The 15,949-nt window shown below is 38.9% G+C and overlaps 1 protein-coding gene across 1 annotated transcript in view; it reads left to right on the top strand.

Annotated features, from left to right (window-relative positions):
* LOC144262006 (uncharacterized) overlaps positions 1-15,949 on the top strand; it is a 139,624-nt gene that overhangs the window by 2,750 nt on the left and 120,925 nt on the right. The window contains exons 2-5 of the mRNA XM_077811593.1: positions 1,500-2,051; positions 8,706-8,874; positions 9,002-9,218; positions 11,084-11,257. Coding sequence (XP_077667719.1) covers positions 1,500-2,051; positions 8,706-8,874; positions 9,002-9,218; positions 11,084-11,257 — 1,112 coding nt within the window. The remainder of the gene's footprint in view (positions 1-1,499; positions 2,052-8,705; positions 8,875-9,001; positions 9,219-11,083; positions 11,258-15,949) is intronic.

Genomic DNA, 15,949 nt, shown 5'->3' with positions numbered 1-15,949 from the left:
AGTAATTCTTCCGCTCTACTCTGCTCTGATTAGGTCTCAGCTGGAATATTGTGTCCAGTTTTGGGTGCCACGTTTCAGGAAGGATGTGGACCAATTGGAGAGAGTCCACAGAAGAGGAACAAAAATGATTAAAGGTCTGGAAAACATGACCTATGAGGGAAGATTGAAAAAATTGGATTTGTTTAGTCTGGAAAAGAGAAGACTGAGAGGGGACATAAGTTTTCAAGGAGGAGGAAGAAAAATTGTTTTTCTTAACCTCTGAGGATAGGACAAGATGAAATGGGCTTAAATTTCAGCAAGGGAGGTTTAGGTTGGACATTAGGAAAAGCTTCCTGACTATCAGGGTGGTTAAGCACCAGAATAAATTGCCTAGGGAGGTTATGGAATCTCCATCATTGGAGATTTTTAAGCGCAGGTTAGACAAATACCTGTCAGGAATAGTCTAGATAACTAGTCCCGCCATGAGTAGATGACCTCTCGAGGTCCCTTTCAGTTCTATGATTCTATGAATTGTCACTGATGAAAGGTTCCTGATGTATGATCCTGTAGCCATAATATTTTACGTCTCCTGCAGGAAGGGAATGTCTGTATTTTTAAAAAATGGGAACTGATTGTTGTTTCAAGGAAAATTCCTTAGGAGCAAGTTGAACTCTAATAAGGCTCCAAGACAAAGACCACTCTTTATTAGATGCATATGGCTTACTTATTCCAAAATTGTCCTTTGTACACCTCTCCTCCAGAAGTCACGTGATTCAGATTACTATTTGTATAGCAACAATAAGACAGTAAATATTGAAATCTATGCAGCTGTCATTATGGAATTGCATTATACTTTATAATAAAAATAATGCACCTCCTAACTACTATGCCCATAAACACATGCTCCACTCTTCTGTTATTGAGCTCAAATGATTCGATGACATCTCCTTGAATTATAATGGGCTACCAGTGCCATTCAACAGAATTAAATGCTCTATAATTGTTACTGTTGGTGCTTGGTACCAGTGTCAGAGAAATTTTACAGTGGGGTTGTGATCAGAAAATGACTGAGGGGAAAAATACCTTGCTGCTGTAATTAGCTGTACCCTGCCCGTGTGTGTTTTGTGTCAGATCTGCTTTTTTATTGCTGTCATCATTGCAGACAAATACAGGTATGGAAGCGAAAGCTGCATTCTTTTCTATCTCAGGCATCAAATGCAATTGCCAGCTGCAATTCTGATTCCAGAGTTTTTATTGTTGGTTATGGATGGTGATAATGTGCAAAACAGAGCACAGCTTGATTTTTTTCAGGTGCCAAGTCAAGTCTGCAGGTCTGACTGAAAATAGCTTGTCTTCTGATAAATTTAGTAGATTTTTTGATATGGTGATTATAAATGAACAATTTACAAAATATTTTGGCCAGCTGACTACAATATAACCAATCACTGATAAATGAAAAAAGGATTTCTTGCAGTAGAGAAGATCCCCATTAAAAGTATTGCTTTGATTTTTGTCTTTAGGTTGCAGAACTGCTCCAGCGGATTTAGTTTTCATCTTAGATGGCTCCTACAGTGTTGGCCCAGAAAACTTTGAAATTATCAAAAGGTGGCTTGTCAATATTACAAGAAATTTTGACATAGGGCCAAAGTTTATTCAAGTTGGAGTAGTCCAGTACAGTGATTACCCTGTACTTGAAATCCCACTAGGAACTCATGATTCCACTGAAAATCTAATCGGAGAAATGGAATCCATACAATATTTAGGTGGAAATACGAGAACAGGAAGAGCGATTCAGTTTGCGATTGACCACCTTTTTGCTAAATCCTCAAGATTTCTAACTAAAATAGCTGTTGTTCTCACTGATGGCAAGTCCCAAGATGAAGTCAAAGATGCAGCGGCAGAAGCAAGGAAAAACAAAATCACTTTGTTTGCTATTGGTGTTGGCTCAGAAATTGAGGAAGATGAACTTAGAGCTATTGCCAACAAGCCCTCATCAACTTATGTATTTTACGTTGAAGATTATATTGCAATATCCAGAATAAGAGAAGTAATAAAGCAGAAACTCTGTGAAGGTAAGCCATAATATATCTTTGGAACATAGATAGTTGCAAAGTCTTGTGATATGTACTGCTGTGTGCATATTGCAGTATTTCATTGGTGTCCTTTTGGTAAACATATAGCTCAGCCACTAATGAATAATAACAAGTTTTGTTAGCTATTGTATGAGCTTCTCCTGATTTTGATGTAGTATTATTTTTTTTCCTAATAAAAAAGGAAACATTTTTGAGGCGTGATATGTTAATATGTTGTATATTTTCATCTCCGTGTGTGTGTGATTTTTATATGAAAATCTTCCCTTTGCTTTACCAGAATTTGAAAACATAAATCACTCAAGGTCTTTGCATTAGTGCTGAAAATATTGAGGTTAATTTTAATGCGTGTTGAGTTAAACCTTCAGGGATTTAAAAAAAAAAAAGTGTGAATACTAGTTCTGTATTTCCAGTTACATTTGGCTTAAGTCTGCAACACTGTTTATCACCTCTTCTTATCAAATGGGAAGAGAGGTTCACGTTTATAATAGGAGTGCTTCTACTAGCATGTGCTGAGAAGCCCAGAAGAGATTTAGAGGCTTTTGTTACAATTCCAGTGGATTTTGCCAAAACATTCTGCATAATTTTAAATAGCATTTTTTGTAGAAGAATTAGCCAAAAACAGCACTTTAAAGTGACTTTTAAAACTTGAAATGTTAGAAAAATAACTGCTCACTGATTTTTTTTTTTTATAATAATGTTATGAAACACTTACAGTCCTCTAAAAAGTTAGCATAATGCTTCCAAAACCCATCACAGAGAAGGACTTTGTTTGTTACAATGAATATAGCATGCGTCAGCAGCATGTTTGTTGTGCTTGTCATACTATTAAGAGTTGATACAAGACATACTTCCGTGGTACAATGTTTCTGCATTTAGCAGGAGCAAAATTAAAAATATTTTCCTGTGTTTTTATCTAGAAGTATGGACTTCATTGAAAAAATGTGGTAATTGTTTATTGAGATACAAGTGTTAGTCTCTTGATACATGAATGAAAATTACAGTCATCCAATGTACTGTAGTTGATATACTGTAACTTAAATAGTGTGGGGAAGCCAATCTAAAAAACGACTGAAGTCTGTTTAAACATTTACATTATATCAACTACAGGGGAGAACTTTCCCAGAGTAAAAACCTGTAGATTATTTTCTTTACATACAATTTGCCAAGGTAGACCCATAGTATGTCAACTCAGGTATCTTGATGGAGGATACCACTGCCTAAATCTGATTCTTTAGAAGAGGGTCAACCTTCCCAATGAACGACCTGGCCAGCTGTGCACTGGTGTATGTACAGGACTCCCTTCCTGAACCTGTGTTAATCAATTACTGTCCTGAAGTATGTGATTTAGGTACCTGCTTTAGAATATATATATGTTACTAATGGCCATGAAATTATCTAGCACCTTTTAAAAATCTAGTTGCTGTATTTCTCTCTTAATGGGGATTCATTTGATTGTGGGGAGAGGGAGTTCTGTGACATGAGCATTCATCAATAACACAGAAGAAATGAATGGGCAGCACTCAACAACATCAGACCTATTCAAGCTTTTATTTCCATGTCCTTGACCATGTGCAAATAAGTGTAAAAACATGATTAAATAGCACAAGACTACCAACTTCAATAAGTTGGTTTAAGTTTATTGTGTGAGCACACTTGTTAGAGAGTTTATTCCTTCACTCTCCCACTTCCCTGGTCCTTCTCGCATGAACAGAGAGCAACAATACCCGAAGTCCGAAGGTGCAAACAATTCGATGTTTATTGGGGTGAACTTCCAGCAAGCTTAAATACAAGTTCCTTTTTCCTTATTTTCGAATCCCAACTTACTTCCTGTTTGCCCCTAATTTATATAGTAATATTCTTAGCTATACCTTAACCAATCATTCTACTGAAATTTAACTAACCAATCCTAACATATTGTAACATGATTAGCTAACCAATTATATCCCACCACAATAATTAGATTACACCCAGCAAAATTAATTATACAGCAGACAGAAACAATCACAGAACCAGACAGAGATTATACAGACAAACAATAGCAAAGTGGGAACTATAATGACAAAGCAATACAGAAGTGAGGATTTCACATCCCAGCTATTGATAAGTGAGTGCTTGCCAGACAGGATGCTATCAAACTAAGTTTCCTTTTATATTTTCTAGGCACTTCCCTTTCTCTGGAGGTGATAGGAATACAATCCTGTCCTGATAGTGCCTGACAGCCCAATAGCACCTTATTTCAATGTGACTAGTTTGGAATGTGAGGATGTGACTGTTCGCTTCCTAGCTTATGGCTGCCTCTGCTGCTTAGCCAAAGGCTTTAGCCTAAGAACAGGGCCTCAGACTGTCACAGTAAGAGAAGGACCTTACACTGGCAGACAGTGATTTTGATTCTTTCTTTTATACCTCTAACTAGCCAAGTGATAAGAATACACCTAAATTCTTAAAGTACAGGCCTTTACAGACAGGCCTGAATATCTATATCCTAACAACACTCTGTTGCCAAATAGAAGGCCAAGGTTACAAACTTGCTGTAGAACTTTCTCCCCATGCTGACAGAGGCCTTATGTTCCATGACTTGCAGGTGATGTGCTTGGTCTGGCAAGGGAGCGAGTAAGAACACTTTTCTTTTGGGACTCATTGTCCAGTTCATGGCTTGCCCTCCTGTCTGGAGAGAGAGTGAGAAGTTATTTCACAGGGCACTAGCAACCTGGGCAAAACTGATAGCCCCAGGGTAAATGATACAGTTTTCTGCATTGGAATGTCTGAGATTTTACCAGCCTTAATATAATAAAGGAAGGATTCTTTCTCTTCACTTTTAGATGCAATCTTTGCATGTCAGTAGTGTATTAAAAAAACAATAGTCAATGCAGTGATTTAGCGGTACGTGAAGAGAGATTATGAAGGAGAGAGGGATCAATTATTTGCATTAACTAATGAGACCGAACAACAAGTAGTCTGAGGCTGCAGCAAGGCAAAATTAGGTTAAGTATAAGGAAAAGTGACATAATGAAGCAAGCCGTCAAGGGAGGCTGTGGAATTGCCATCACGGGCAATTCAGCGTTGAGTCCAGTTCTGCTCCCAATGAAGCCAATCGCAAAACTACTACTGCCTTCAGGGAGAGCAGGATCATCTATTGTGGATGGTGTTGGTATTATGAAAACAATCCTGCCTCTGTGGCATAAAGGTCCATCTTAACCCACATAATTCTTTTATATCTCTTTAATGCATGAAATATGTATATGGGAATCTCAGGGTCAGGTTTTAATCTTGGTTACTTCAGCATAAACTCAGAGTAACTCCAGTTACTTCAAGGGACCCTTATTTCTGGATTGAACTAATTAGGGTGATCCTGGATTTCCACTGGCATAACTGAGATCAGATTATGGCCCTAGTTCTCGTGTCAGCTAGTATGAATGTCTTGTATCCATATTCATAGTAGACACACTTGGTCAACTTTGGTGTAACTGAGTTTAGAAACTGACTCAGTGATTTTGCTGCATGTGCATGTTTTTTAATCCAGTCAAAAAGACCAGCTGAAGCAATAATTTATCAATGTTCTTATTTAACATCAGAAGTATGTTGACTCAACCTTGCTCCCGTGTTTTGATATGAATAAGAACACCAACTATGTTTGTGCTGTGTAAATAATTGTTCTGGGATCTTCCAGACCCTGGATATTTTATTTTCCAGAGTGTAAGTAGTGCATGATTTCAGTAATTCTTGGCTTTCAGAAAGAGATGGAGGATGGAATAGCCATTGACTAGACGGCTATTTCATAATGTCTTATTGAATGTTGCGGGAATCCAGTTATGGCTGGCCTCTGAGGGGGCAGGCAGGGGTGCACAAGGGGGAAAAGGTTTGTTACTCACATGTTCAAGAGAGGAAGAAGATGTAAGGGCTAGCCATGGTCTAGACCTCTGTGCTGATTATTCTCTGGCATCAAAACTTGAGTTCTCCCTTTTAGCACCTGGCCCTAACCCACGGCTGGTCCAGATGGAGATCTGAGACCCTTTTTTGGAATGTATTTCTAACCTCTTTCTTGACTATGAACTGATATTTTCCTATTGAACAGTGGAAAATTTGAATAGTGAAAATGTATGTACAATAAATAGTTTAAGCATATATTATAACAAGGAAAATTGTCTGTTTTTAATAAGATAATGTATATCAATGAAAAGAAATGTTGGCTTCAGCACATAATTCAATTGTTTTTTACCATTTTAGGTCCATTGCCCAGTATTGTTTTTGTTTAAAAACAAACAAACACAAAAAAAGTAACATTCAGCCAACTTTAAGTTCAACAGAAAACATATCACACCATATCTGTACAATGAAAAGAGCTTTAAAGCAGACTTGATGGATCATAGTTGATACTGAGTGCAAAGAAGTCAAAATGCAATTGTTGTAACTCAAAAATAGTTATAACTTTACCCCTCTCCTATTTTACTCTGATTTAAGGTTGATTAATTGGAATTAATCCAACTCTAAGGCACTAAACACCCAAACTCGTGTTACTCTTTGGTACCATTTGTAAGGCTTTTAAAAATTAATTCCCATGCCTTTGTTATCAGTCAAAAGTAAATACGCTCTTTACTTACATAAGTCCTTTACATCTCAAAAAATTCTTCACACTAGCATTACATTTTATGCATTTAGTTGTGAATTGCTAAATTAAATGAAGGAGTGCTTTAGAAAAGAAAGCTTCAGAAGTAAGTGCGTATTGGAGCTACTTTTTTGACTCTCTGTATTAATAATGAAGAGTGGAGGATTTTCTGCACATCTAATTGTTTGCTTTTCTGTTACAGCATGTGGAGAATGTTTTTTTTTTTTTTTTTAAATACGTAACAGCTTTTTTTAATGCTGTATTATTAAAAGGGTTTGATTACAAATAATGGAAAATGGTGCTAGTTAATCCATGACTCTTCCCCTCAGTGCCCCATCATCTCTGTTTGTAAAGTCTAAAGGATTGTTCACAGAAAGCTTGTCCGCACAGTGAATTAGTGCACGGCAAGCCAGAGTGTAAATCTACAGTGCACCAGGTTGCTGGGCACTAACTCGCTTTGTGGACACTTACACAGTGCAGGGAAAGTCTTGAGTGCTGCTTAGTGTGGTGCAATATGGTAGCAGTGTTCATATGGCAGGTTAGTGTTTAGCAAGCTGGTGCACTGTAGATTCACATGGTGGTTTGTTGTGCACTAACTTGCTGTGTAGACAAGCCCAGAATGAGCAGAAAGTTGATCACATCAGAGATCCTCATGTTGTTTTTCACAGTTAAGCATCATAGGAATAAAATAATGAAGATATTGGGATTCCTCCATGTAGCCCGATATTTTAGTACCTGTCATCAGAGATGAGTGGTGATCTCCCCTCACCATCCCTGTTGTGAGCAAATGACTCCATGTACATTAGGGGGGCAGGCTCCCTCAGTCCCCACATTCAGAAGGAGCCACAAGACTCTTTGGCCTAATGGGCATCTTTCTTCTGTCTATGTCCTGTACCAGAACCATCATCCAGGGATAAATCCTTCTCTCTTCACGGTTTATTTCTATAACACACACACACACACACACACACACACACACACACACACACACACACACACACACACACACACAAACTAGTGTCAATAGACAATTAGGGGATCTCATTCTCATGAATCCAATCATTGAGAAGGGACCAGTCTCAGCCAGCTATGCCCTGGCTAAACTGGCAAGAGCTGCACATCTACCCTCTTGAAATAGCAAGCTGCTTCTGTAGCTGGATATCTAGGGTGCCCGTGTGTATCTGATTAATGGCTGTGATAATCTATCCCTCATAAAAAGCTTTACAGAAATGGAGATATAATAATGTTTTACATATCTGTACTGCCTTTCATCTGAGGAGCTCAAACTGTATTAGTGACAGTGAGTATGTCTCCCACACTAGCTATGTCTACATTGCAGCTGGAAGCAAGCTTCCAGGCCAGGATAGACAGGCTGGTGCTAGCAGGGCTCGAGCTAGTTTGGTAAAAATAGCAATGTGGTTGGTGCGGCTCCAGTGGAGACCCGGGCTAGCCACCTGAACCCAAATCCAGGGGGTCAGATGGGCTTGAGAACCCAAGCTGCCACCTAAGCCACAATATTCACACTGCTATTTTTCTCATGCTAGCTTGAGCCCTGCTAGCACAAGTCTGTCTACCTGGGCTGGTAGTCTCACTCACAGTTGTGATGTGGACATACCCCATGTTCCTGCTGCAATATCCATCAGGTCCCCAGGAGAACAAGCTGTGCACATCAGCTATTTCCACCCACAAACTCAGAGATCCAAAAGTTCAGAGCTGTGTGGAGGGGATTTGGAGGACACCTGGCAAAGAGGGGAACATGTGACAGGTTCTGCTTCCAGGTCCTTGTATTTTGAGGCTTTTCTACTCCAGTTTTCATTCAGTCATCTCTTCTGAATCCTGTAGCATGGAGAAATATTTGACCCAAAGACTTTCAATATTTCTTCCATCTTGTCTTGTTTTGGTATTCAAACAAAGAAGTTGAGAACTTTAGACTAAAATCTTTCACAGTTTATCAAACAGATGCAGTATCAAATAGCAGTTTGTGTTTTCAGAATTGATTGCTGTCAACTATTCTGTCTATTGCTTTATAGAATCTGTTTGTCCAACAAGAATTCCAGTGGCAGCTCGAGATGAAAAAGGATTTGATATTCTTCTAGGATTAGGTGTGAAGAAAAAGGTTAAAAAGAGAATTCCGATTCCATCTTCTAATGCAAAAGCTTATGAAATAACATCAAACGTTGACTTGTCAGAATTTACAAGGTACTTCATTGTAAAAAGTTATCCAGTTGGGATAAAAATGTGGTTTATTAGAAGTGTATGGGATTTGTTTCAGACTATCCCATTTAGAATGTGTGTTTTTTTGTTTTGTTTTTTTTTTCCTCCCCAGGAGTGTGTTTCCGGAAGGTCTTCCTCCATCATATGTGTTTGTCTCCACTCAGAGGTTTAAGGTCAGAAAGACATGGGATTTGTGGAGGATTCTAAGCCTGGATGGGAGGCCGCAAATAACAGTTACTGTAAATGGGGAAGATAAAACATTATCATTTACTACAACAAGCTTAGTAAATGGAACTCAGGTTGTCACTTTCACTGCACCTCGTGTAAAGGTAATGAGTACATTGATCCTGTATTGGAATATTCATGGAAGTACAGGTTTATTTCCTTGAGTCTTTACCTTTAAGATATACTAGCTCACTCTTGAATTTGTAAATATTTTAAAATCGCTGGATGACGCCTCATACTACATGCTGGTGTAAGTTGAAAAAATTATTTGGTATTTATTACAAAGATAGCATCTCTGTCACTTAGTAAATGTGTTTTAATAAAAATCTAGTTTTAGAGATGGATTTCGCCACTGTATATGTAGAGCAATGGTTTTCAACCTTTTTTCATTTGCGGGCCCCTAAAAAATTTCAAATGGAGGTGCAGGCCTCTTTGGAAATCTTAGACATAATCTGCAGACCTCCAGGGATCCTCAGACCACAGGTTGAAAACCACGGTTCTATGGTAACAGTAACCTTTTGTGGACCCCTCAGACATTGTTCGTAGACCCACAGGAGTCCATGGACCACAAGTTCAAAATCCCTGCGGTAGAGGTTTCAAATTCATTAATTATTTTCCATTTATTTATTTCCTTTTTTATTAAAATAATTGTTTTCTAGTAGATTGGTAAGAAACTTGTGAATGTCAGAGCAACCTGGTTTATCCAATTCTGTGTCCAGTGAAAATGCCCTCATCTGGTTGTTTTTTTTTATCTGAATAATAGACAATCTACACTAAATTTATTAGAACGCTTGTTTATCCAAGGACCTTAGAGTCCCAGAAACATTTTAGATAAACAAAGTTGTACTTTACTGGTACCTAAAACATTGGATTGGATATGAATGCCCATAAGAATAAATATGAAATAGTCTCTGGAGATCTTCTCAGACTCTCCAGAGAGAGTAACCATTTCTGTGATCCCACGTGGCAAAATCAAGTTTAATTTTTGACCATCATTTGAAACGATATACTCATTCCATTTCTTAGAAGACCAATAGCACGTGATAAGGAACACCATGTAAACAAAGGTGCCAACTGGAGTCTTAGATCATATTACTTTTAATATTGAAGAACCTTCCCACTGTAGAAGTGGGGAAGAGAGCATTGCCATGCCAGAATTGTAACAGTTGTGTAGGTCAATCTAACATTTTTTTTCTTTTACAATTAAATTTGCTTAAAAATGTTGTGTGTTCTTTGGATATTTTTTCTGATAATTTTTAAAAGCCACAAGTGAAAAGCAATTCTGAGTTTTGAAAAATAGTCATTTATTGTCTTTACATTTGTGTTTTCTGCTTAGTATCCCCAAGCTGAACAGTAGTAGTACTTATATAGTGCTTTACATATTCAAACTCTGGCAGAGCGGTTGTTTTGTGAATGCCAGTGATGCCTAAATGTTGGATTTAGGTACCTAAATTTGCAGTCAAGCACCTAAGTCCCTTTGGGAATCTAGCCCTTAGGGTACTAAATCCAATTGTATTGTAATGAGATTTAGGGTCCTAAGTGAATGAAAATGGGATTTAAGCTCTTTTGACAATTTTATCCACGGTCTTTATCACCTTGGGTAGCTCACTGCTGAACAGGATTCCTCTATAAATTTTTACAAATGTGGCTTTCTCTCTAGATATATATCCAGCATAGTGGTCTATGGGAAAGTGACTTTAAAAAAAAAAAAGATTTTAAATGGCATAGCAGAATCTTGATTGTAAAATAAAGGTGATCTTGTGACATTCTGATTTTTTTCTATATATGTATGTCTTTACATTTTTTTCCCCTCTGACGGAGCCATGACTTTTGCAGTATTTTGCTATCACAAACAACCAGCCTTATTAATGGATAAAAACAAGTGGATAAATAGTTGGGATCAAATTTCATAATTCTTTAAATTTAGGAAATTATATTTTAAAGTCTCTTATTTTCTCCATTTTCTTAGACCTTGTTTGACGAAGGCTGGCATCAAATTCGTCTCTTGGTAACAGAAGCACATGTAACTTTGTATATAGATGATCAAGAAACTGAAATGAAGCCATTGCATCCTGTTCTAGGTATCTACATCAGTGGACTAACCCAAATAGGAAAGTACCCTGGGAAAGAGGAAACTGTACAGGTGAGTCTAGAATATTGTCAGATGTAACATAGTTTGATACTATACCAGTTCAGTAGTACTGTAATCGTTAATCTTTTACCTTGGATTTCCATTGCAGCCTTCTATTTCCATGAGGTTATACTTTCTAATATAATTTCTTCTGGGCTGACATTTGAGATAAAAGTTTTAGCTCGTAATTAAAGAGATACAGAAACATTAAAAAAACAGTCACACTTTAGTCTGAATTTCTTTTTCACCACAGCTGTTGCAAGTAATATCTAAGATTGTGGTAAGTGAAGGAGATTAGGGGAAAATAATTTTCTCTTTCTTCAGGTTGTTTAATTTTCATGTTTGACAATATATGTATACAGTCAATTTTCCTTCTGTACTGGCAGTTGACCCTGATGTTTGTACATATATTTCACACAGTAACAATGTAGAGAAAATCATTCTTTCCATAATGGCATCCTTGAGTACTCAAGAAGAATTATGTTATAGTAAAATGAACAGTTTGTTGAAGCTATGTTTTGGAAATAAACTTTATTTAAACTACTGGGCTCTAAGGGAACGGGAAGAATCTTTTTTGATGCAGCAATAAAACAAATGAAGTAACAGAGATGAAAGTTCTGTATTGCTATTCATACAGCAGCATATAGTGCTTCTCTTTCTCTTCATCATGGAGGGCTCTGAAATGCTTATTCTGTAATTAAGGTGTTCCCAAATGTAGTGTTACTGAAACTTATTCCACTGGTATTCCACTTTGAGTCAGGACATCCAGGTGACTGGCTGTGGCATAAGCAGGAGCAGGCAGAGGCTGGAGCAGGCAGCTGGTAGTACAGTATCTTCGATGAGGTAGTGATGTTGAGCAGAGTAGAACATTAGGAGGCTATACACCTGCTTTAGGATCACCTGGTTAGACTCTTGCTTGTGGATTGGGTGGTCCCTTAAGACTCACAGGGAATTACCTCAGATGACTCATGAGGCTCAGAACACCCTTCACAGTACCCCCTGGAAAAAGATGCCTGCCAGGCATCCTTTGACCTGATTTATCACAGTGTGACTGATGGAATTCTCAAAGTAGGAGGTGTGTGTGTATGTTGTTGGTCGGCTTCCACCAACAATAAACCACCCCATAACTCTCCCAATCAACAAGATACATGAGCTTCCCCTGGCAAACTTTGGATCTACTTCACCAGGTACTCCTCATGTTCCTGGACAATGATGGGTGGAGGTGGTAGCTGAACTCATCTGGGAAAGGAGATGTCGATATGGTCTTTCAGAAGGGGTCATGGGACACTGGGTATGTTTTTCATCATCCTGGGCAGTTGGAGTTTGACGGCTACAGGACTTGATCTGCTGGATGACCCAAAATTAGCCAAAGTATCAGTAATCTAACTTTTGTGAAGGTTGGGGTGAGCCAATGTGCTATGTGAAGAGCCATTCTTTATCTCCAACTATATGAGGGGTTCCCTTGTTTGTAATCCCCTATGGCCAATTCTAGGTGGGCTTTCAACTCCTTGATGCATGTGTTGAACTAGATTGAAGGCTCTGGGTACATGGGAGACTTTGTGGCGTGGGTGGAACTGGCAGTGGAAACCTTGTTGGCATAAAAATCATGGTGGTGGCCCAGAAATGTGAAATTAACTGCAGTCCTCGATCAGATGTAATGTTAGATGGTAGACCAGGGAGTTTGAATACATGATTGAAAAACTGTTGGGCTATGACCTCCAGAGTGGAAATATGAATGCCTGGCATGAAATGGGACATTTTTGTAAGTAGGTCGACAAAAACTAGCACAGTTGTGTGGCCCTGGTAATTGGGAAGGTAAATGGTAAAGTCCACGGAGATGGACAGCCATGACTGAGATGGAATTGGCAGTGGAATCAAAGTGCCCAGGGGTTTGGTGCAGGGAGTCTTCAATCAAGTGCACGTCACAGGAGTTTATGTAGGACTACATGAAAAAATGGCCATCTGAAATTTCAAGAGCCTCAACGTTTTCCGGGGGGCTGAAATGGCCAACCAGAGTGAATCATACCATAGCCAGAGTATTGTTAGATGTGGCTGACTATTTGAGGTATAAATCCGGTATTTTAATAAGAGGATCTCTTTTTCAACTGAGAATATCAAGTCAGAAGCTAGATCCATACCAGCTGCCATAATTTTCACTGCAAATAGATCGAGGAGTAGGAGGGACTTCATGAGAGACAGCAAGGTGTTCATGGTGACATTGGCAAAATGGCAGGTTTACCATTGTTGGCATCTGGGCAATAGGTTACAGTGTAATTGAACCTGGAAAAAAGGGACTGACAGATATGGTGTTGATTGAGAGATTTACAGTCACAGGTACTCTGATACTTGTGATCCATATATACCTGGACTGGGAAAGGTACACCTTCCAGGTGATGGTGCCATTCTTTAAAAGTGGCCTTGATGGCCACCAGTTCTTTGTCATAGATTTCGTAGTTTTGCTCCACAGGCATCAGTTTACGGGGATAAAATGCACAAGGATGAAGAACTCCCTGAGGCCTATGCTGCTGTATTGAAACTGTTCCAGTCACATAATTGGAAGCAACTTCTTTGACAACAAAGGCTTTTGCCAGGTCTGGATATAGCAAGATGGATGCTGATCCTAATGAAATACAATTGTAACTTATGTTAAAAAGGCAACTGTAGACCTATATGACTATGGCTTATTCACCAAAAAACACTTTAATATGCTGGCCCCACATAAGCTAATGGTAATGGGCTTTGTAAATGCTGACTGCTGTTGGAAATGTAAGTCCCTTAATGCTAAATTAGCTCACATGTTTTGGAAGTGTCCCCGTATTAAGAATTTCTGGTATGAGGTGGGTCAAATGACCAGTTGGATACGGGATGCTAAATTGGATCTCTGCCCCATAAATTTCATTCTTGGATGTATTTCTGAAAATTACCTGGTAACAATATGCAGCTTTGGTCACTAAAAAATTAATTCTACAAAAATGAAAAAGTCAATTCCCACCAAATATTGATGCCTGGCTCAATGATATGGTTGACCTTGCAGCTAACGAACGACTGGCATTCCGTAGAAAGGGAAAGCATGAAAAATTCAAAGCAATATGACTGACTTTTCAGACATCTATGATTAATGTAGTTATGTCGCTTCGCTTCTCTTCGCTTCCCTTCCATTTATCCTAACCCTATTTACTTACTTTATATATTTTGATGAATCTGGTATTTTGGTGTATTGTATTTGGAAAAAATTAATAGGAAATTATAAATAAAAGATAGGTGCTGATGTAAGTGCTTCCTTTAACCAATCAAAGGGGGACTGGGCTTCTGGTATCCAAGCAAATATAGTATTCTTCCGGAGCAGCTGGGCAATTGGGGTCACCACCTTCGAACACCCTCTGATGAACTGCCATTAAAAGTTGGAAGACTCCAGGAAACTCTGGACATCATGGACGTTCTTTGGGCTGCCCATTCTATGACTGTGGGCAATCTTCAGGGGTCCAGCTGGGGGAAATGACATAGCCAAAGAAGTTGACAAAAAGTCGATCAGATTTATACTTCTCGGGTTTCCCGAACAGGCCATTTGCTCAGACATTCTTGTGCACTAGGTGGATGTGTTGGTCATGAAGGACTTGATTTTCTGAGAAGCAGAGGATGTCATCCAGATAGATCACCATGAACTGGTCTAAAATATTCCTAAAAATGTCATTGGCAAAGTGCTCGAATATGGCTGGGTCACTGGAGAGACCGAAACGGATAACTAGATAGTCAAAATTTCCATGACGTGCAAAACACAGTTTCCCATTTGTTGCCCTATTGTCCTGATGCAGTCTAGGTTGTAAGTGTCAAGAATATTGAGCCTGATAAATACCTTGGCAGCACAAACCCCTTTCAACAGCCTGTTGATCCAGGGCTAGGGGTAATTAATCTTTATTGTGCATTGAACAAAATCACTATGATCTACACAGAAACACAAAGAGCCATCCTTCTTAAAGAACAAAATCAGGTTCCCGGTGGGAGACGTGGATGGAGAAATGAAATTTTTTTGGAAGATTCTCATCAATGTGTTCTCGTAAGGCCTTGAATTTGGATTTTGATACAGAATAAATCCATCTGAATAGAATTATGGTGCCTGGCTGGAGGTTGATGGGGCAGTTGTATGGTCTATGTGGGAGTAAGATGTCAGCATTTCTTTTATCAAATACATCAGCAACATTTTGGTACCGTTGTCTCCTTGAATCTGCTGAACACAGAAGGTAGTGGACTTTTCCATTCCTCCTCTTGTTTTCTGGGCATCTGACTCGGCTAGATGGAGTTGGTGGCAATAGCTTTCCTAGAATTGTATCTCTTCCATCTTCCAAGAGATGTTTGGATCATGCACTGAGAGCCAAGAAATGCTGAGCATAATCAGGAAGTGTGGCAAGGTGATTATATTAAATTGCAGAGTTTTCTGATGGTCTTGGATTTTTGACTTGAAGGGGCACAGTTTCATGCTACCATCAAACTTCACTTGGTTTGGTGTGAGCGTCTTCTGCACTGGAGGTTGAGCCCATCATCCATAAAATTACTAGAAGCTCTGGAATCCATGAGCACAAGCTGAGTGCAGCTCACTTCAGGTCTAATCAGGATTAAGAGGTGGAGGAAGACCTGCCTTGTGGAGGGTGACAGTTTATGGCTGCCAAGATACATGATGGCAGAAGAGGGGGCTTTTGTGGAGGACTC

This window comes from Eretmochelys imbricata, chromosome 3 (genome assembly GCF_965152235.1).
Source record: "Eretmochelys imbricata isolate rEreImb1 chromosome 3, rEreImb1.hap1, whole genome shotgun sequence".
Lineage (NCBI taxonomy): Eukaryota > Metazoa > Chordata > Testudines > Cheloniidae > Eretmochelys > Eretmochelys imbricata.
The sequence above is the reverse complement of the archived record's forward strand: the minus strand, read 5'-3'. Positions and strand labels throughout refer to the sequence as shown.